The 23,977-nt window shown below is 40.4% G+C and overlaps 1 protein-coding gene across 2 annotated transcripts; it reads right to left on the bottom strand.

The window, feature by feature from the left end:
• Nucleotides 1-5,336: 5,336 nt before the first annotated feature.
• On the bottom strand, nt 5,337-10,788 carry gprc6a (G protein-coupled receptor, class C, group 6, member A). Of its 2 annotated transcripts, XM_035409104.1 has the most exons (6): nt 10,372-10,788; nt 9,714-10,005; nt 8,816-9,577; nt 8,154-8,369; nt 7,717-7,840; nt 5,337-7,609 (listed from the first exon to the last, which is right to left on the bottom strand). In XM_035409104.1, exons 1-6 carry the CDS (start codon nt 10,545-10,547, stop codon nt 6,498-6,500), a joined length of 2,682 nt encoding a protein of 893 aa, XP_035264995.1. In that variant the 5' UTR covers nt 10,548-10,788; the 3' UTR covers nt 5,337-6,497. The 2 variants fall into 2 exon arrangements, with proteins under 2 accessions (XP_035264995.1, XP_035265004.1); XM_035409113.1 differs by lacking the exon at nt 9,714-10,005 and having other exon boundaries at nt 10,372-10,490.
• Nucleotides 10,789-23,977: the final 13,189 nt, after the last annotated feature.

Below are 23,977 nucleotides of genomic sequence, written 5' to 3'. Positions count from 1 at the left end.
GAGTTTGATTATGGGTGTATAATTTTTGTATCTGCTACAGCTTGTTTTACAATCATTTGATGTAATCCAGATGAAGGCCTTAAGAGTGTGCTGCGGGGCTTTTCGGTCAACACCAACTCCTGCTTAGTTGAGTTGGGGGAAATGGCACTGGGGTTAAGAAGAATTAAATAGGGTGTGCTACTTGAATAAATTGTAATTGATCTGGACTGCTAATCAGCCTGTTTGGTTGTAGCTAAAAGCATGAAAGGCTTAACCTTATTAGTCAGCCTCCAAGGATGGTAAGTTTCATCAATATAATGAGCCAGGTCAGATTCTAACATCATCTATGCCCCTTTATCAGATATGAGATGTCAAACTTCAGTTGTCACTTTACAAATATAATGCATACCCTCTCTTTTTAATCTGCATGCATTATTTGATGCTCTAACATGAATGAATTGAATTAAGCCAAGCTAGAGATACCAGCTAGCCAGCCAGTTAACAAGCAAGAATATCATGGTGATTGATTATATTGGTCTCACATAGGGTTGAATCTGGACCGATTGTGGCTGGTTGCTCCATAGGACGATGCACCTTCAGTGCTTGGTTTCCAAATGAAAAAGTGAAAATGTTTAAAGGTTATACATGCATTTCCTTTTGAAACTATGATTGTCAGAAAGACCTAGACACCTGACCTTCAACTGAAACCCCCACAGGGGAAATCACAAGGTAGGACCAGTCAGGCCGGTTCAAATTCCCTGTATTTCCCAAGAAGTACGAAGAGCCTTAAGCATTAAGATCTAAATCTAGCATATCACACTGACTACTGCAGGTTTCAAGAGCAGCACCCTCATCTGACTAATGTTTTGATATCATACAGGATAGATGTCACATCTACCCACAGAAGCCCAAGAGAAAAATTAACACCCCCGAAGAGACACTTGTTTTTAAAATAAACTCGGTGTTATGCATGTTTTTTCTATGACTTTGACAGAACTTATTTGGGAGATTCTAAGACTTTGGGAAATGTTCCTGTAATGTTATTTCACTACCAAATGGGAATCCAACTGGACTATTCTTCGTCATTCTCAGAAATGTGCATGCTCAGAAATATAGACTACACAAAAATGAAACTGCATTTGTTTTGAAGAATGTGAGCACTGGTGATAGGCTAGCCAATACCTAAATGGGGTATATTACCGTGTTTTACTGACGCAGCATATCACAGTGATTGTTTGATAATGTAAAAAATATATTTGATCATAAATGACAGATACCAAAAAACTGAAATGTTGATGCTGCTGACATACATTCAAAAGTACGTTTTGGCAGGGGCTGGGGGTTAAAGCACCATGCTATGGCCCATGGATGAGCCTCACGCCGTCGGATTGGATCCAGATGTGCCGACTGTGGCTGGGAGCTCTATAGGGCTCTGCACAATTGGCGATTGCTTCACCCAGGGTATGGGACGGTTCAATTAGTTTGGTGTCTGCATTCTTTGCTGTCTAGTGACTCTGGCTGGGTGCCATGGACTGCATGCCAAAGCTGCATATGAAAGGTCTACCTCTGGCTCCACACCATGCAAGTTTAGCTGTAGTCTGTGGTGTGAAATGAAGTGGCTGGTCACATCATGTGTTTTGGAGGAGAACTGCGGATGTCTGCACTCTCCTGATTCGGTCATGGAGTTTGTACATGAATGCGGCTGTGGTGGCAGATGATTGGCCATTCCAAATTTGGGTGGGAATTGGACGCGCTCAGCCCCATGTTGGGCACCAAATTAAAACAATAAATAATAAATACATTTTGGCTCCTGTCATTTTTGGTCAGAATAAAGTACAATAAAACAACCGCTGTCATATACTGCATCAGTAAATTAATGATCATTGCCAATTAGCTAATTTATGATTTTGAAATAGTGTCTTTTGATAATAATAATACAATTATTTAACCTTAAATTGTTTTTCCCACATTTAACTCAATAAAACTTCCAAAGATTAGCTTTGAAATGTTCATGTATATAATATGTTTGGAATGATAGGTCTAAGTATTAAATGTGCAATCCTAAAAATCATATATCTAATATAGTTTAGCTAAATTATATCATGGTTTTCAACATTTTGTCATTTTAATTTAATATGCATATTCTGCACATTATCTGTAAAAAGTATGACAAAAAGGTAATTACTAACGACAGAATGTTGGTTTACATGTTAACGGTGTATTGTTGCCATTTTAACTATTAGAGTAATGCCCCAAATCAAACATTCAGGTAGACCTCTTCATAGCGACCTTCTCATAGTTTGTAGTTTATTTCCCATTGTGACATCAAAAATGAACATAGTAGATGCAAAGTGCATTGTTACCCTGTCATAGGACTCTCAAGTGCATTATTGCTTTTTTTTATCTTAGCCTTCGCCATTTCCTTAAATGGGTAACGCTTTACAATGAGTTCGCGTGAATTTGGCATTAACTAATGTAGTTGTTAACAGCATTTGAAATAGTATCTTAGCTCCAGGAACATGCTTGTTTGTTTGTGTAAGGCTGCCCTCATGAATAACTTCATTCAGGGAAGTAGAAGGGGCTGAGATGACTCTTTGTCTTGGGATTTGACATCTGATTCTGGGCTCATAAGATGAATGCGGAAAAATGCACCACAGTGACATTTCTGAAGAATGATGTGTAGACACCTGGTTTTGCTATTTTTTACATTACTGTTTATTACTGTGATTCATGCAATCCACGGGTATTTTGGACTTCCCTAGATTACCCAATATATTTATATTTTTGAACTGTGGTTACTGACTTACTACTGATAGCAGAGACATGGAAAAATACATGAGATCTCTTACGAAGATTTTAATTAAATCACAGGATGAATGTCAGACCGCTGCAAAAAAATGTCCCTACAATGGGAGCAATGCATCACTCCAGCACACTCATCCAAGCAATGAGGAACTGTATTTCGAATATCTAGTCTTTAGATTTTCATCTTTGAGAAACAGACAATATCATTTGTATGATCATAGCATCTCTGCCCCCTCTCCTTGTTCTCCGGTCCACAAACATGAAAGGGAAAATCCTTGGGGAAGTTAAGCCATGTTGCATCTTATCTGTATACAAGTCTGGGGTGTCCTGGAGAGCTGTCTCTCCTTTGAAAGTTTAATGACATTGTCACCTCATGGAAGAGACACAGGACACCGTATTGGGGATCATAGACCCTGTGTGGCTACATGCCGCACAAAGATCCATATTCCTTTTAAGTTTGAATGCAATCTGTGACATTTAATTGAAAATACTGAGTAAAAATCCAAGTGGAAAGCAATGTGGTACGATTTAGTCCTGTCCCATGGAAAATATTTTGCCTGAAGGTGGAGATCAACTGGGGAGATTTAGCAATTATTTATCTACAAATCACCTCTTGATGTCCGAAGCAGTAGTAAACATTAATGTTTTCCTTTTATAGCTCAGCTGGATTACCTCCTAGCATATTCCTGTTTGGTCTCATTATAAAGACCATAAAACAATGAATCTTTTGATAATATCATAGTGCTTAGCCCTGCTTCCAACAACACAAGGCCACTTTAATACATACACTTTCTAGTTTTCAGATAAAACAGTCCCCGCTCCCACACCCCCACACTTCACACCTCATCCAGTCAGTGCAACCATGCATTCACAAATGGCCAAGAAATGTTGTAAAATGATTCTTGCGGGAAAAAAAAAACGTATAAAAGCCTGTCCCAAAATTGGCTTTCTTTCCCCATTGGCTAAATGTCAGGTTTACAGTGGGCCAGGTTAACTGGGTATTAATTACGTAAGAAAAACCTTAAGTCCAGTGAAATTCTTTCTATATATATGTAATATGTAAATGACACTCTTGCCTCTTTTTTGTGCAGGTAAGGCAAGCTAAGTTGAAAATGGATAAGCATTGCCCCTTCTCTGGATTCAGAGAAAGCAGTATGCTTTTTTCTTTTCCCAAAATTGAAGAGACCTACAAGAAATGGGTTTTATATCTGGAGCCCACAGGGACTTCAATATAAAATAGCTCTTACAGTTAGTATATACAGTGTTCATTTTCGCATGGAACGTCTTGCAGAATGAGGTGGATTGTTAGGTAGACCTACCGTTAGCTAGAAATAATTAAATAGCTTTTAAGCTTCAACATGTTGAATCAAATACTTTCTTTATTGGGGTGTAATGTCCGGAGTTTGAGACTGCTATGGAGTCTAAGGTTAGTGTCCGGTAGCTCAGTGTTATAATGTTATCACGCATTGAATGATCTTCAGGTTTATCTGTACGATGATAAAGCCAGGTTTATGTTGCTTTCGTTTGTTTTCTCTGGTAGTGTAAGGTAACTGCATGAGACAATCTGCTCTAACCGGCTCTAACCTAGCTAGCCATGAGGAATGGTTTACATATGATGTGTCTTACGGATATGAATGTTAATTAGTGCAGGATATACACCCACACTGATCCCTCACAATAATCTAATCATGCTTATTACAATTTAATGATTAGAATTGGGTTAAGAACTTGAAAGACAACCAATTGTCAGTTCTGGGGAATATAACACTATTTTCAGTGTCTTTGACTTTTAACTGTTTCAGTAATTTTAATGCTAATATAAAATACTAGCTAAATGCTTATTATGTCATGGTTTTCAACATTTTGTAATTGTTTAAAACATTTAAACATTTCATATGGAAGCCCTGGCCTTGATTCATACATTGTATTTACTTCATTTTCATCAAGTTAATTTTCTTTGTTCTCTCGAGATCACAAGATATTTATGCCATTCTCTCAAAATAACAAATGTTGTTTTCCTGAAATAACAGCATTACTATTATCAAGATCTCGAGATAGTGATTTGTTATTTCATGATAATGACATAAAATAACCCAAGATCTCGAGAAAACAAGGAAAATGTATTCGTTATTAGTCGTTATAATGACAAAAAAGTAATTACTAACAACAGAAACTGTGTTTACGGAATTATATGTGTATTGTTGCCAGTTTAACCATTGTTATCCTGTCATAGGACACTTAAGTGCATTGTTTCCCTTTCTGATCTTGGCCTTTGTCAGAATTTCATTAAATGTTCTGCTATGCCCGTAGTATATGTACATGTAACAGCATTTGAACCTGTATCTCAGCTCCAGGAACATGCTTGTTTGTTTATGGAAGGCTGCCCACTTAATTTAGGGCAGTAGGAGAGACTGAGATGACTCTTTGTATTCGCTTTTGACATCTTTTGCAAGGCTAAAAACATGAATGCGGAAAAACGCACCACAGTGGCATTGCTAAAGAATGACGTCTACACACCTGGTTTTGCTATTTTCATTTATTACTGTTTGTGAATCATGGTCATTGTAATCGACCGATATTTTGGACCTCCCTAGATTACTCAATATAATTAGTTTTTGAACTGTGAGTTACAAACTTATAGCTGAGACATGACAAAAACCAGAGATTTCATAAGAAGATTTTAATTAAATCACAGGATGCATGTCTAATCGCTGCAAAAAAATGTCCCAGCAATGGGAAAAATGTGACACTTTGGTGCACTCATCCAAGCAATGAGCAACTGTATTTACACAATTATCTGAAATGACAAAAACAATGATCATAATTAAATTAGCATTAACAGTACAGTAATTGCAGTAACAATAATTTAATGCAATGTCAATCATTTATCATATATTGACAAACTTGCATGAGCACACACATACACACACACACACACACACACACATACACAAATACCTAAGACATTAAGGGGTTACTGTATTAAGGGGTAGAATATGAATCTCCTTGTGAAGACGGTGGTTGGTACAATTGATACTGGCCAGCAGGATCAAGGAATCAAGGCTGAGATATAGAAGTCTAGCTGAGCTCAGTCCAAGGATCATAAAAACAGCTAGCTAAGCGGTAAAGCTATAAGCATGGTGACATGCTGTAAATAAGGGTATCTGCCTCTCATATTTCTGTTTTATTGTTTGGAATAAGAGGAGAGCAGCATGTCCCCTCAGGCTCTAAGTAAAAGAAAACAGAGGTTTTAAATTACAGTACAAAGCTTTACAGCTGTACACTTGAGTGCCATGCACTACATATAAATTAAGTCAACATACCTGTACAATATAACATATTTACAAAAGCTTTCACAATGACAGCAAAAATGCAGCAATTTAATTTCCCTTTCCAAGGCACAGTCAAGCCCCGTACATGCCGTTAATGTTTTTGTTTTTATTTGTTTGAATCAAACACGGATTCAGTTAAATAAGATATTGTTGGTGTGACTTCCACAACTTCAGTGAAAAGTCATCCTAGTACTAATTAATGATTCCAATATGGAAACAGCATTTAAAACCATTTTTATTATTGATAAAATAAGTGTTATCTAAGTTCATATTTTGTACCAAGTAAGATAAATATTTAAATAATCACAATGTGTGCTTTCTTTTCAGTCAAGGACATGTTTTTCTTTTGGGCACCTATGAAACAAATTGCTCTTCTGTTTTTCATACGCTGGCATTTCTCCTCCTACAAAAGGCCTTGAGTGATTTAACCGGGATCACTACATTCAAACTCTTTTCAGGAGTGAAGCAGCCCAGTGCAGTAGTCAGCACTTCCTTTTTGGAAAAGTCAACAGATGGTGCACTTATAACTGAGCAGTGTATTGGAGAGTTCTTACTCACAGAGCTGTCAGTCTTGTTTCTGCTCCATGACTTAGAGGAGTATTCGTATAAGGTCTTAAAGAAGGCATCCTTAGTGTTTGTCTCCTTTTTAAAGAGTATTATGTAGCATTTTGGGAAGAAGTGGCAGCTCAGAATACCATAGCTGGAGATCAGAATGACCACCATTTCCACAGCGGGCAGGTACTTCCCAACGGTGGTGACGTAAATGGGGATGAAGGTGACCCATGAAATGAAGTAGATGAGCATGCCGAAGGTGATGAATTTAGCCTCGTTGTAGTTCTCAGGCAGCTTCCGCCCCTTGAAGGCACAACCGAAACACACGAGTGCCAGCAAGGCAGTGTACCCCAGCATGGCACCAAACGCCACGTAGGAGCCCTCAAAGCACTCTGCCAAGATGGTGGTGGGGTAGGGGGTGCTCCTAGCCCCGGGGGAGCACAGGACCAGCCAGAGTGTGCAGAGGACAGCCTGTAGCCCCACGCACACTCCGATAATCCAGTAGGGCCGGTAGAGCCTGCGAAGGGCTGCCCGCACACCAGAGGTGAAGTGGAAGGCCAGCAGGATCTTGAGGGACTTCACCAGAATGCAGGAGACGCAGCAGGTGAAGCTGAGCCCATACAGCACCTGCCTCACCTGGCACTGTAGATTGGTCGGCTGGCCCACAAAGAGTAGAGTGCTGACGAAGCTGCCAGCCAGTGACAGGAGGGTTAGGTGGCAGATGGGGCCTCCGGCGGCCTTCACAACTGGAGTGTGGCGATGTCTGACAAAGAGCACCACCATGATGAAGGTCTGCAGGATCCCCAGGGTGGCCAGTGCCACTAGGACCACTCCAAAACCATCTTCCCACGAGAAGAAATCTAGAGTTTTGCGTATGCATTGAGTACTCCCAGCTGGGGCCCATGCAATATTTGTGTCACAGCTGAAGCATTGATCTGAGTCTGGGAACAGAAAGTACATAAATATTTGCATGGAGTTTGGTATGGTATTAATAGTAGGGAGGAGTGGGACTGAATGCACTGGCACATCAGGAAGAGCTAGAACTTACCTGTGTCATTGGAAAAATGATTCTCTGTGCAATTAATACACTCATAACAACAGATGTGCTGGCCTTCAGCTGTCTTCTTAAACTGTCCAGGTGAACATTTAGGTGAACACCTTGATACCACCTTCTGAGGAGAAATAAGACATTCAGAATGCTTTAAATCTGAAAATTGTCTCATGTGTAAACACAGAAACACTAATATGATTGAGACTGACTACAATATAGAGACTGATAGACACTTCCTTGGATATAGATACTGTAGGTAACCAATGGAGACTAGATTTGACTTGAGAGTCTGAGGGATCTGTGAAAGTTGTTTCCATAACTTATAATGCAGCCATTTCACGCCCCCTCAAACTGGTCAAAGTTGTGAAAACAAGTTCAGCTGATACAGGAGGGTGTCCATATCTGTCAGCCAAGAAAATGAAGTAAGGATTTACCTGTAAGTCCAAGATTTTCTCCATGGTGGCCTGGCTTGTAAATGAGAAGTTGTGGGTCCAAGGGTCATACTGGGCCACAACATCACTGACATTGATGATTCCCTTGTCTGACCTCCACAAGGTGATATCGTAGCCCAGGTTCAAGTCTCCATTGGAATCAAATGTGTAATTTTTCCCTTCCATTTGAAATGTGGATTTCCTCAGTTCTGTAAGTAACTGTAATGAAAAAAGAAAAATTGCTTACATTTCAGTGGGGATCTTGAGGTAAAGAAAATAATACATACAATGTATTGTTTATGTGGGAGTTTGTATCTCCAGAACCAGGTATTAAGGGCTTGATAATATCACAAGTTCATAAAGGTATTAATGTATAGATTTTGGCTTGTCTGGCAGCCAGAAAGAAACAGGAATATTGGCCTTGCTATGTCGCTGTTCCAGCAGGTGTGAGCACTGCTCCTTCTAACCAGCATGTGGCGTATCCCCTGACCCTGATGTTTGGATATATGAACCACAATGCACCTCACTTCTTGAATGAAATTAGTTACTTGTACCACATTCTGGGTAGAGACCCTCAGTGACTGATGTTGGAACATAAGGAGTAAATAATAAATTCATATCCTGTACTGGAGTTATGTCTGTTTTAGGCTAGATTTGGGCATTACCTCCCAGGGTTGTATGTTCTTCGATGCCCTGCAGTCTTTCACAGAACAGAGCTTTACCACAGCATGGGCGATTGCACTGACAGCCAAGTTTATGCTAAATATGGAGTCAGACTTTACGTTTTTCATCAGCTTATCTGTGGGAGGCCTTCCCTGGACCTCGCTCTGGTTCTGCAGGGTAGGAAGTAACTCATTCAGTATGGAGCTATTCGCCAGGGGGTCTCCTCTGATGTCCAGTCCTCTCAGGTAGTGAAGGAAAGAAGAGATGTCCCCTCTCTTGAACGTGAAGCCCACCACCGTCCCAACGCTGCTCAAATTCTGCCCTTCAAGTGCACTCTTGGAGGTGGACCATGCATCACTGGCAATCCAGACCCTGTTCAGATCCCCTTCACCCAAAGAACTGAATATGGCCTGCATGTGATTGTGATTGGCAAATGAAACAATGACCTTGGCCTTGAGGTTCGCACGGATGGTCTTCACAGCCTGTGAGATCCTGTTGTGGTAGTTGCTGTCGGACGGGATGTCGCACAGGATCTCTTTGAAGGCGATGCAGATCCCGGCTTCTGCCGCCTGGGACAAAAAACTGTTGAGAGCAGCAAGCCCATATTCCCCGTCCGTGGTGATCATTCCCACCCAGTTCCATCCATTTGCGTTTAGGAGCTTCACCATAGCATTCGTCTGGTGGTTGTCACTGGGCACAGTCCTCATGAATCCTGGGAAGCGATTCTTGTCACTCAGGATCGCTGCCGTCGACTCGTAGCTTATCTTCAGGGAAGAATCAACAGGATGCAATTTAAAATCAATATGGCAACTAGGCAATTCAGGCAAATTCATGTCTGGCAAATACAGTGATAGAAATTGAGGCAAGGATAGAGCAAGCATGGGTACAAGAAGCTGGCACCTGCGGGATGAGCTCCATGTTCAGCTGCCTAGCAATTGCGATGGACACTTCGGAGAAGGCGGCTCCGACGACGGCCATGATGGGTTGAGGGCAGGATGAGGAATAGATCTGTTCCTCACTGCCTGCAGCTTTGGCCGTTATGGATTGAGTGGCATACAGTGCAGTGGTGACATCACTGCAGGAGTCGAAAAGGCAGTAGCCCAGTCTGATCCCGCCCAACATGGGGGACTTGTTAATGGAATCCACCGCCTGGATCATCGCCAGGGCCTTGTTGAGCCCTACCATGTCCAGCCTGACAGTACATCAGTAAAGACTAAGTGACTATCAAGGTATGTGGTTCACACACAATCAACACAAAATCTTGCAGACACATGCACTCCTCTACACACACACACACACACACACACACATACCTACACACTCTCTCTAACTTGGACACACATCATACACAATGCACTCTTTCCATCTGTATCTCACCATCTCTCTCTCTTTCTCACACACATACACACACACACACACACACACACACATACACACCTCAGTATCAGTGCTTGTAGAGGTATGGAGAAAGCGAGGGACAAACAAAATTATTTCTGACCCATAAAAAAAAAACATTATTCCCAGAGATTCCCTAAGGGTCCTCTCCATGGATACTCACCCTGTACACTTAGGGGGCGTTGGGTGTGTGAGGCTGGTGTTAAGGATGGCCCCGTGGACAGGAAAGATTCCAGCAATGGTGATGTCCCCAGGGACTGAGATTCCAAGGGAGACAGGGACAGTTCTGCCCAGTGCAAGGCTGAACCACAAGAACAGGACACAAGCTAAATGTGACATCTCTCCCTCTTTTTCACTCCTTGTTTATCCTTTCTTTCTGTCACTCTACCTTTCTTCCTTGGTTTTTTCCCTCACACTGTCTTATTCTCACTATCTGCTTTTTTCTTTTCTGTTTCTTTTTCTTTTCTGTTTGTCTCTTCTCTCTTGCTTCCTTATTTATGCAGTTCGTGACAGACTGACAACATTAACTTGAAGGTCCTCAACAAAAATAGAGGCAGAGCAGCACCATTTCCTTGTGCTCTCACACCCTCCTCAGGGTGAAGGCGGGTCCTGCCCCCTCCTCCCCACCATTCTTAGACCGCCCACTCCCTCTCTCTTTCAGACAATCCGGGAGGAAGCACATATATGTGTTGCTCATATTTTTACCTCTCAACTTTTTTTCCCCCAACAGTTATAGTCTCACTGTCCCTCAGGCTACGGCAGACTATCACAGATTTTTCCACAATTTCTGCAGAATGTCCCTCTCCCAACAAAATCGAAGTGTCCGGAGTATGTCTCCCTCACTACATTTTCCCTCTTTTACTATTTTCACTTGTTTTAATTTGTTCATTATATTCACAATTGTATTCATGTGAAGCACATCTTCTGGGCTAAGTCTTAAAGTAAGTTCCATATCCCAAACGCACAGACTTGCATATAGACTGAAAAACGCAGGCATGTAGTGGTTGAATTGTTATTTTGAACTGTTGGCCTTTTGTATCAGCTTTTTGAACAAGAATTTGCATATTTAATTATTTATTCTTTAAGCCCGATATATTAAGACCATTAGCATGTGCAAAATCATTTAGCACAAAAAAGTTTGAAAAGGTTTTGCATATGCTAAAGGTCTTAGTAAATCAGGCCCATAATGTGTTCATGGTTGATCAATGTGCTCTCTGGGCTACACCGTTGATACCATGTCTCCTAAGAGTCTCAATGAAGATTTCAACATCCAGCCCTTTCTATAAATGTTTCTGGTGTATTTCCTTGTTTATTTCCTTGGTGCCTTCCTCTAATGTCTGGGCTAGATTTAATCACGTTGGTGATCATGTGTTTCCACACACTTGCATCACACCTACACAATACACCATGTGTACGTTTTTGTTTATATGTATTTTTCTTTTATTTATTATTGTTATTATTATAATTTTCTTTGTACCAAGACCATTATTAAAGCCTAAATACTATAGAGTTCATTGTGCTGGTGGTGTTAATGTATGCATATGTGTGTACCTCTGTGCATATCTACACCTATGCTCCCCACTTCCTTCACGTGATTGTATGCCTGGCGAAGACCTCTCGGGTTGAGACGTTGAACTGAACGTTTGCTCCACAGGCATTTTTCTTTCAGTCAGTTTTCTAATTCAGTGGATATCTATTGTTTTAACTTTTATGTATTAATATTTCTCAATATCTAACATGTTTGCTGAGAGTTTTGAAATCTTGGTAATCTAATTAAAAATGTCCAGTTCAAAAGTTTCCAACTAATTGGATTTTTCTTTTGAACTCTCATGACACTGTGTTACTCTCAGCTTAAATTAACACATTTAGCACGGTCATATTTGCTGAAAATACATTGACTAAAGTAATTAATGACTGTTCAACTCTCCCAATCTAATCTAATCAAAGCAAAAAATTCACCACACAGATTTCCGCAGATTTTCCACCTGAAACAACGCAGAGAACCCTAAGTATGTCTGCAGATTGGACTTAGTCATCACTCATTGTCATCGACACAAGCAGTGATATCATTCAGGGGGCTGTGCAATATCGGGGTCTGTCTGTTATTTTTTGTGCCTGCCTTAAGCTGGCACTTCAACTGGCTACATTACATGACACTCACTTAGCAGAAACTCTTATCTTATCACAATGAAGAAGAACATGCAGCGGCCTTCAACAGTATTCACACCCTCACAGCCTAAGATTAAGTTTAAGTTTAAATCTAAAAGCATTTTCATGAAAGTTTTATTAATATTTTATAAATGAGCTTTGCAGCATTACTGTGAACACTATTACACATCATATTTTACTCTTCTGGAGGCTATCTCAATTCCACTTCTTTCAAATGTTTAGAAACCTGATTTTAAGTCTGCAATGTCAAGTTTATCCAAGGAAACATATCACGTCCTCCCTTTTCAAGGATAACACTACTAAGTTGGCTTCTGTTTTGTTATATAAGATTTGGGGGATCTTTGACCATTCCTCCATACCGAATCTTTCAAGATTTTTCACATCCCTCAGTCCATGCTTGTGAACCACCCTCTTCAATTCAAATCACCCATTTTTTATCTGGTTTAAGTCTGGTGACTGAGAGGACCATTGCAGGGCCAACATATCATGTGTGCGCACACACACACATACACACACAAACACAGACACAAAAACAAATCAGCTGTAACAATTCTATTAGTAATCAGACCTCTTTTGTCCACTAGAGGGGGTGAAGTATGAGGAGAGATGGGTAACAGCTCTCCAAGTCTTAATGGAAGGACGTCATTTCCTCCTATACAGTAGTCTGACAACTGGCTCCTTCAAATATAGTCACTTTATTGGTTTTTTCTTTGTGAAGAGAGGCAGTAAAAGGAAATGTATTACTACATAGAGTAGAAGACTAAGCCTGAATGATAATATTAATAATAATAATAATAATAATAATAATAATAATAATAATAATAATAATAGCTTTTATAATGATAATGATGATGATGATTATTGTTGTTGTTGTTGTTGTTGTTGTTTACGTTGTTTACGTTGTTTATGTAATGCATATGAAGTAAAGGGGAAAAACTGATGTATCGAATGGTATTGACACTTTCAGATATTAAAATTACCCTATACTGTTGGGTTACAAAACATTGGTTCCATTTCTTAAATTAACAAAATATGAACTACAGTTAATAATAATTTGCCACATCTTGCTTAGGGCAGTAAATTAGTAACACATAATTTGTTGATGGAAAATTTAACTGATCCATTTCTTATATTAAGTATGGACAGTGTTGAAATATGAACTTTGAATTTGTTGAAAGCCCCCCAAATGTGGCTGTTGCCATGCCTAACACTTCCCCCCACTAGAGGGCACTGTTACACTGTGAGTCTTAGAGGACTGTGCTTTATGGGCTCATGCATTTGAACTTGAATAAGGTGTAGTAAAATACATAGGTTCAGACCTGCGCTGATAGCCAGCAATTTGGAGACTGGTACGCATGACCCCCTGAAAGTGATACATGTCAGAATTCCAGTGCTGAATATGTTGCTTATGTGATGGAGGTTTTGTGTGTAAGAGGTGATTTAGGTTATGGTAGGGTTATGTATAGTGTAGTATATGGTCAGGTTATTATTATTATTTATTTAGGGTAGGATACAATCATACTGACAATGCACTGTTGATGCACGTTTCCAAAATGACCCAAAGAAAGAAGCCTCCCTTTCTGCACCCCCGCACCCCCTCACTGCAAAAAAACTAAAATAAGTTAATCTTAACAAGTATTTTAGTTTTATATTTAAACTTGTTTGTATTACTTTTTTTCGTTAAATTAGACAAAACGTTTGCCAATGTGGTGAGACAGATTCACTTGACAAGCAAAAAAGAACTTAAAACAAGCTAATGCTTTCTGCTTGAGATTTAAAAAATATGATTTTAAGTCTCATTACAAAACAAAAAGCCTTGTTTGACAGATTTTGCAGTGCTGCCTCCAAAGTGTTCTGAACCAAACAACATATCCCTCCGTTTGGCACAACCCCTTACACCCCCCCCCCCTTCCCCCCTGGCCCCTCAAAACACACACACACACACACACACACACACACCCATTCCCTTGAAACCTGTGTTTCCACTCTTTGTTGTGTGGGATTAATTCCATTGTATGTCCCTGGCTACACTGACTGACTGCTGCCTCCACAGGCTTCTCAATTTCTCAGCCTGGGAACCATGGTGGGGGGACCAGCCGGTGCCAACAGGGGGACAGAGTTTCACCCCTCAAGTCACCTGTGGACAAATGCACATGGTCAAGAAGGCAGACCTAGATGACTGTGTCTTGTTCCCATATGAAAGCAGTGTGTTAGTCCCTTTTAACAGGAGATGATAATCCCTACCAGCAATATGTGATAATTACTAGCTACAGAGTGTAATAGTCTTTACAAACAGGGTGTGATAGTATCTAATGCCGGACTACTCTGTAGGGTGTGATACAGCAGACCGTTCCAACAGCAGGGTGAAATAATCTTAAACCACAGGGTATGTATCAGTTTTATCAGCTATGGGCTTGATGTGTAGACACCAGTGTTGGGACATGCTGCTGTAATAGCTGGAACCCCCTCGACCCCCCTCCCTAATTAGAGAATGCGCAAAGAGTTCTGGAACTTTCCATAGACCAGTGCTCTGAGGGTGCTTGGGTGAATACAGAAATCAACTCTCACCAGAGGTTTCTGAGATTAAACCAGAGAAAACATACATACATTTTGCTTTGCATTTGTGGAATGATATTGCCTTTGAATCTTTGGAATGGTCTGAAAATGCAGAGCGAAGGTGCATACTGTAAGTTGAGTATTTTTTTCAGTAGGACCCTCAGAGTGAGGGTATATGCGGGCGCCACTCTAAAATGTCTGATGAGATCCAGTATTGTTGTGAGTGAGCAGAGAGGGGCATTGTGGGTATTGTCTGGGGCAGACTCTGCCCCTATCACATATGAAGAGAGATTAGGTTCAAAGCACACATATAATTGAGGGAGAGACTGCAAGGTAAACCAACCCGTAGCCACTCTGTACTAATCACGTGCACACACGCACATACATATAAACACGCGCACACCCACACACACGCATGCACACACACACACATCAAAATTTCCCCTTTCACAAATCCCCCTGATTACCTCACACCACGGTGAGAGTAACATTTTACAATGTCAGCCATTTACGCAAAACATTTGACAACACATCAAACTGAACAATATAAAATAGATTTCTATGACAAAAACCTCTAAGCACTCCCAGTCAGTTAGAATGTTCAGTACCTAATAACCTGAAATCACTGTCAGGACAATGAAATTACGAATTAAATGTCTTCTCACGGCAGCAGGCAGCTAATTTCCTTTAAGTTGTTTAGACGTTCTTGCTATGGAAACAGGTTGCTGTGAATATTTGTTTCAATATTATCTGTCAGATGTTGCTTATTTTGTCTATGCAGACACTGCTGTTTGTTTTTTTATAACTAAATTATTAGGACTTTTTTTTTTCTTTTTTTGTTTTAGTAACATGTAATTACATTTTAATACCCCTGCACAGTTTCATTATATAACAGCCAGGCCTTTTACAAACACAAACTTAAAGAAAATAATTTTTTGGACCTGAGAAACAAAATTTGCTGCATTTATGCAACATTGCAATAACAATTATAGCAGCAATTAATGGGGCCGTGCACAAATGCCCACCTTGAAGCCATAGAAGTAGTATAGTGACCCATGTCGCAAATTAGGGTCATAGTTGACCAACAGATATTACATAGTTTTTTTCCAGAAAAATGTAACAATAATAGGTCAATGTGTTAGGAGTTTTCATAATACATGGTACTGCTGCAGTCTCATTGAATCAGCTATCTTTTTAGTAACATTCTGGACCTTAGAATGAACAAATTATTGAAAATTCCATATTGATATGTACAACGGTCCAAGGCTTGTAAAAAAAATTCTAAATGACAGTGGACATGGTGGATATTATGACTTCTAATCATTTTTTTCCAAGTGGAGAGATCTCTTGTGAGCTTGGCTTCAAGCCTCAGGCCCACAAGGGGCAGGAGTTATGATTTAAATACTGGAAATTCAAATGACAGTGAAGGAATTGACCAAATGACTAATCAATGCAAAAATCGCTCAGTGGCCATGTGGAGGTACTCTTTACCAATGTACCAAGTTTCATAGGTCTCACTGATGTGTTTGGGCCAAACCTGAGGAAAGAGGAACATAGCTAATTGCAATTCCAAAATGATAGCTAATTCAAGATGGCCATGACCCATAGGGTAGAGATATGTGTTCCCGATTAGGAAATTGATCAATATAGCATTAAATCTCTGAACGACAACAATAATTTATTTTGTGAATTTCTGAATTAAAATGTATATATATTGTGCTAGTGCCACCATGTGTTTCAATTGGGCCAGTACTTTAGGTAGGTGCTCTTAAAAAAAAAAAAATGGCGAAAAATCTAATATGGTGGACATCATGGCTTCTATGTCATTATTTTTTATTCAAGAGAAGACACATTTACTGACATTAGTTTCATGTCTCTATGACAAACAGGGCAGAAGTTGTAATTAAAAAAAGAAAACTTTGCATTTAACTGGCCATAATTATGCCACCATGTGGCAAATCAGGGTGAAATTTGCTGCACAGCTATTGTGTGCAAGAATCTATAATTGTGCAAAATTTTGTCAAAGCTTATCAAACAGTTTTGCTGGAATAGCAAAAAATGGTGGACCATAATAATAATGCCAGCAAATACAATAGGTATTACAAGTAATAGTGATAAAAGCTTCATGCATTCACACTTCTATTCAGATTGCACATAACACAAGAATGGAACCCTGGAACTTAGATGTATCTCACTTTCTACTTGGCCTTCCTCTTTCTACTTGAGTCATTTGCGCAACTGCAATATCATTAGCAACTGTTTGTCACTGGGTTTACTCCAGTCAGTTTAAGCCTATTTCAAGAGCCTACACTGTGAATAGTGTCAGCTCACAGCTTATGCTAGTCAGGGTGACAAAGATCCATAGTCTCTGTATCCAGCAGCACAGGCAGCGTTTTGTGGTAATGATGAATGCCTCACCTTTCACCTTTACTTTTAAAAATCCCCATTCATTATTTGTGCATATTTATATGAATTATTAAATAAATGTCATATCATACACAAAACTCAGTTCACATGGAAAGACAAGAATGACAGCTACAATAAAACTAGAGTTCCAAAAATGTCTTTTTCTTTTTTGGCATTGCAATGCAATTTACAGTTGTAGTAGTGTCAGTAGAAATGCAGTACAACCACAGAGGTTCAGACTGAGCAGTCAGCTGAACAGGCTATGACCCAGGGTCAGGGATAATAACATATTTTATGAGGCCCCATCCCTGGTACGACTGTGAAAATAGCATAGCTATGCAATTACGACTTTTCAAGGTCCTTATGATAGATTCTTTTTCTTGTCATCACTGATGAAAAAAGTTTGAATCAGTTTTCTAAACGAGTCTCACTTTCCATTGAACTCACACTGGAAATACTCCATAGATGTGAATCGGATTTCATTATGTTTTCAAGAGAAATGTTTCCAGGGAGTGTAGTAAAACAACAACGGGAAGCTATCTATTTGATTGCAATAAAACACATACTTAAATGTTTGGCAATGATAAAACTATTACTTGTTATTTGTTACAAAAAACATTTTCTTTCGGCACCTGTTTTGTTTAGTTCCTACAACCTTTCTTGCTCATCTTTATGAAGGGTGCCAATAATTTTGGAGGGCATGATATGTATCTTTGGGTAATCAGCACATTACGGCATTTAAATCACATTTCTAATTGTATGAAAACGTAGAATTGCAAATGTCTTCAGAAGTGAAATATGATCTGTGTGAGAGTATATCTGCTGCGTAACTCACAGCAATGCAGTAAACCTGGACGCCTCTCCTGCACTGAGGAACATGAGATGCTGCCAGTTTCTCGGGGTCTCTCCTTAATGGATTCCAGACACGTCCCCCACCTGAGACATCTCAGTGTATCTCCATTGATTTAGAATCTAGGGGTGACTGTCCGATCCAAGAACCACACAACTGACTACAGATGTGGATCTGACCCAAGAGCTACCAAACAGTGTGAACAGACCACAGGTATGACATGCCGAACAAAGAGCAATCATATAATGAGTGCTGACCACAGGCATAACACAGCAGTCCAAGAGTTCACACACTGTGAGGCCTGACAACAGATATAGCACATCAATCGAAGTGCTATAACACTATGAGAACTGACCACTAACGCAACACAAAAGAGGTAACACACTACGGCTGCGTTCCATTGTGAATACTTATGAGTACATTTGCCATGTTGTTTGTCACTAGTGTTTGTAGATAGAACCACGCTAACCGCAAATACACACTATAATCCTTGGATGTCTACTTCTGCTCTTGAGTGGACCCAGAATTTAGAATATGCATTGATGCATTATGTGCTCTTTGTTCCTAGAGATAATTACACTAAATATAGAAACCGTCATGTTATAAAAGTAATTTATTGATAACAATTTAATTATTTTAATTGTGATATATTTATGATCCAGTTCTGATATATATCATTAAAAATATTAAATGCTGAATTTTACCATAATTGACAGTGGCAATAACTGTAATAGTATAGCCAGATATTAGCTACAACTTGCTATCGATCACAACTAGCTATTTGTACCTTTTTTACTTGTGAGGCGGAAGGATTTAAAAGCACTCGTATTTCTTGATGCCAGCAAATGATCAATTACAAGTAAAGTTTTTCCTGTTAGATTAAATATATTCTGGCACTGGTGATGATGTTGTGAAGTGTGTTCCAAACGTAAGGAAATAGACTTTCCCATACTGTGCAGTCCTGTAAGTTATAGCAACTTAGAAGAATGCAGTATCAAGTATGACAGTACACAGAACAGTGTGCATAAGTATGCACAATGGCACAGAGCCTATGAGAATTTACCACAGGGATAACATGCTGATCCAAGAGTGACTATGGCATGAGAACTGATCACAGACATAGCACACTGTGAACCTCAGGCATAATACATCAGTCTAAGAGCTACCATGCCTGTTGACAGGCTTAGCACACCAATCCAAGAGATATCACACTGTGAGCGCTGACCTCAGGCATAATGAATTAATCCAAGAGCTGCTATACCACGTACCCAGAGACTGGGCGGCAGGTATATGCTCTACCAGCAGACTCCCATTTTCTATTTTATGTAGGGCACTGAGATCTACAGCTATGCTTTATCAGAGTAACTCTGTGGTTTTGTGTAGAGAAACTGTGGGGAGTAACCAGTACTCTCATCCATCTTATCCTGATGCAATGACCAGAAAAAAACCACGCCTAGTACTCTTCCTTCCTTTGGCCACAGCACTCAATAATGGTTTATCATTACCAGATGGGAATTTAAGGTCCTGGAAGGATGTACTGCTGTGTAACAGGGAAAAGCAGCAAACAGGTCTACTTGTTCTCTTATTGTAATAGTGTTTTTAGAATGTAAAGACAGCCTGTAAAGCCTGAGCACCATGACAACGGAAAGGTCTTTCAGCGACTCTATTAGTGGCGTTTATCTGCAGAGACTCACTTAAACAAAGTCATTTAGAGTTGTAGAGTGTGAACATTGTGTGTTGCACAGTAATGAATCCTGCTTTCAGAAAGGCTGTAAGAACATTGAATTATAGAGAGGAACAGCTAAATATTTAAGTGGCCTGGCTGAATAATGTCGCAGAGACAGTCCATTGGGTGTATGGGTAATATTCGCTGTGCAAGTAACATAAGAAGAACATTAGAAGTGATATGTGTTCAGACTGTGGCTTTCTCACGCTTGGCCATTTAAATCACACATCTGGTTCTGTCAGCATTCCTCTCCAGGCAGTTTGGACAGGGTCCTCGCAGCCAAATGGCCTTGTAGTTAAATGGGGCAGAATGTAAGCACCTTGTGCAATTCTTCCTGTCATTCGATGATGACAGAAGTGGGTTAGCATTGTGCTGACTCAGTAATGATAGAATACAAGAGGGTGAGACATCCTATTAAAAATGTCAGATTTGCTCTTTGATATGTCCAGCATTCATCCAAGATCAAAGGAGAACCGAGTTCACCCTCCTTTAGTATTTTTTTAAAACTTTTTTCAGACAGTAGGAAAGCGTAGAGGGGACCAGATAGTGAAGCGGCCACAACTCAGGGGGTGCTATGGCAGGGGATTTGTTCCAATGACTTTCATTATGCACTTATTGAATGTCGCTTTGGATAAAAGCATCCGCCATATAAAAGTAATGTAATGAAATGCGGGGAGACTTCTGAGAGTGGGCCACCCTATGGACTGTGGCACACATTGCACCAGCCAGCATACTCCAGTAGAGAAACAGCTCTTTCTGAGCGGCTGCTCTGCTCCAGCTAGCTGCTCATGCATTGTACACATGATCGCTGGGCTGTTAGCAGCATATCTGTGTTACTTGGGATGTAACTGAGCTTAAAGATACTGAGGGTCATGTTGTCAATGTGGGAGGGAGAACAATTTCACACAGACAAGTAATGAGCGAGGGATCAATCTTCCTTTTCCCCAGTATTAGAGAACAGGCAATTTCCACACAGGTTGGCACGGGGAAGTGAGATTATGGGAACTGGCCATTCCTTAATGCTGGGAGGTTGTGTGTCACTGCTGTAGGTCCATGATGGCGTGGCCTGTCTGCTGCCTGCAGTATCACTGATTCAGGAGCCGGGGGGAACCTCATCACTCCAGGACAATGCGTTTACGCGGTCAGTGCCACAGGGGCGACCGGGCCTGAGCCTCCAGCTGGCAGAACCGGGAGGACCCTAATCAAATCAGCGCGTGGGAAATTAGATTGGAGCCGGGAAGGGAGATAAGCACACACAGCTGAGGACATTAGGCCAGGAGGGACCCAGCTGGAACAGGAGAAAAACAAACGCATCATTCTATCAAATATATATATATCTGAATCAATACACAGAATCTATGTGTTTCCACTAGCACTAATCTGACATTCACGATGCCTAATGTGAGAGTAAATTTTACAGTAGGTACTGTAAATCTAGCTGAGAGCGGGGCAGAGGCAGTGTTGTTGTGGTACAACATCATTGGTGATTGGGATTTTAGTACGAGGTCACAATGACAACAATTTGGTTAGGATATGAGGTTAAGATCATGGCGACTGCTCCTGGTTTCTAATTTGCGAGTAAGGTCACAGTGCACCGCTCCATCAGAAGTGGACGTCCTGTTCCTGGGCTCTTCTGCGCGGTGAGCTCATTTTTCCTGATTTACTGAGTTTCATGCAGACATTCGGCCGCAGAGACCACATTTGCTGTACCAACCGCAGCAAACGCTGAGGGAGGCCTTCGGCCGCACAACTGTGCTGTGTTGAATTATATCCACGTTTCTGGGCGAGTCATTATAAACGACTCTCTGAGGCCAATGAATACGACTTCTGGAGTGTTGGGTCTGGTTAGACCATGCTTCACTCTGAGAGTACTCTCTCTCTCTCTGTCTCTCTCTCTCTCTCTTTCTCTCTGCCTCTTCTCTCTCTGTGTCTCTCTCTCTCTCTCTCTCTCTCTCCCTCCCTCTCTCTCTCTATCTCCCTCTCAAAAGGTTTTCTGCAGTGCATTCCTCATCTAAAGCATACAAAATTGCAGGTCTGATTTGCTAATTGAGACTATTCTACCCATTGAAACCACATACTAGTGCTGGGCCACACTCATCCCCTAGTCAAGCAAACAGTTTAAGGGCATATGCAATTCATTCAAACCAGTGCCATATGCATCCCAGTAATATCTGCTTTGATCACTATCTGTCAATTTGACCCTGAAAGTAAGAGGTTCTTGCCAACAAAAACAGTTTATTTAATGCTAATGTTTTTCTCCCCAATTTGGAATGCTCAATCTTGCTCATGCTGCAAGGCTCATCACAACCGCTGTTGTTAATTTGGGAGAGCATAGACAAGCATGTGCTCGCCTCATGTCCTGCCCAGTTTGCTGTATGCGGTAAAAAAACAAAAACATTTTTATATGATGCCACAAGGCATGACAGAATGCTTGAGCTAGTTGTGTGTAACAGGTGTCAAATGAACAATTAATAACAACAACCAATGGCAGAAGCAACATGCACTAGTACAGTTTTCTATAGATGCCTTTATTGTAAGACTTAAAAAACCTCATAAAACTTTATTTAAAAAATATCTCATAGACTTTCAATCCCCTGTTTAAATAATTTGGCTGTGTAGTTAAATGGGGCAGATTTGACCCCAGTAACTGCTGGGGAAGCTATACAAACAGCAATTTTCAGAATTTTGTGGTATTATTGATGCCCAAATATTATACTTTCATAATGAGAACAAGGTCCTGAGTGCAAAATTGCACTTTTTGACCACTTGCAACCTCCAAACACCGAATATATCCAAACTAATAACAAAAAAATATTGCCTTGTGTATGTTGAGTAAGATATTTGCCACAATTTGGCATGAGAGATTATTACTGAAACCTAACCAAAGTCGTGTAGGGGGTGATATATGACATTAAAAACTATGGAATTTACAATGGAAATAAATGTGGAGTAAAATTAGCAACATAAGCACACAGGCGTGTGGAGTGAGAGGAGTTCTTTAAGTTCAGAATCGTTCAATATTTACATGAATGAATTGGACATATTAGCACTGTTCAATATTTACATTCGTAAGTTGGCAGCAACTACTATATTTCCATTAGTGTGACTTCAGAATGTTGATTACCAATTTTTGTTTTTGTCTCATGATGTTGCATATGCAAGTGTTGGGTGACCTCTGACCACTCTATGTTATCTTGTAGCTTCCATATACCAATCCCAAACTCCCCCTCTCCCCCCTTTTCTGTTGCTAAAATTTACACTCTGCTTCCATTTGGCTCTCTGCTTTCTTTTGCCCACAAATAGAAACAAACCGTCAGTTATTTCAGTATCACTCCAAACAATCACAGTTGCAGATCTTATCTGTAGAGATGGCTGGTTTGCATGTAGGCCATGTACTTTGTCTCACAGTTGTCTGAAAAAAAAAGAGATTTCTGATGCTTGTTGATGAACTGGTCTTCTGCTGAGAGGGTATTTGATGACTTTTTGACAGCCTCTTCTATAAATGGCTACAACAGTTTACTGAATTACATTTGCTGGCTTGATAAATGGTAAGAATGAGATCCTGTAGTTTTGCTTAATTTGGCGGTGTACATGCATACATCTCCTCCTTGAATGGCGTGTGAGGGCACCTGCCCATTTGGGGGCTGGACTGGTGTGAAGGGGTAAAGCTGACTGACAGAAGGGTGGGAGTCAAGGTGACCTGGTGAAGGGGCAAGAATGTACACACTGGCCTCTTCAAGTGAAGCCGGGATACAGAGGATACAGAGGTGAGAGAGCTCTTCAAAGGCAGATGGGTTCCTGACTCGCCCCATCCCGGAGCTCCACAATTCAACAGGACCCCCGATGCATCAAATCCGCTATTGTGGTTTCTGAACAGGCTACTGCTCACACTGTTCAGCTCTCCAGCTTTAGATTATTCAGCGTTTTCAACAGTCTTAGAAAAAATATGTGGGTGTCACATAGGGTCTTGTACTTTATTGAATTTTGGGAGGAAATACAACAAAAATGCATTGCTCAAGATCTAAGCAGTTTACAAATGGGAGTATTTTGTAGCTTAAGTTA

This window comes from Anguilla anguilla, chromosome 1, assembly GCF_013347855.1.
Source record: "Anguilla anguilla isolate fAngAng1 chromosome 1, fAngAng1.pri, whole genome shotgun sequence".
Taxonomy (NCBI): domain Eukaryota; kingdom Metazoa; phylum Chordata; class Actinopteri; order Anguilliformes; family Anguillidae; genus Anguilla; species Anguilla anguilla.
Note: the sequence above shows the minus strand (reverse complement) of the source record. Positions and strands in the feature narration are given on the sequence as shown.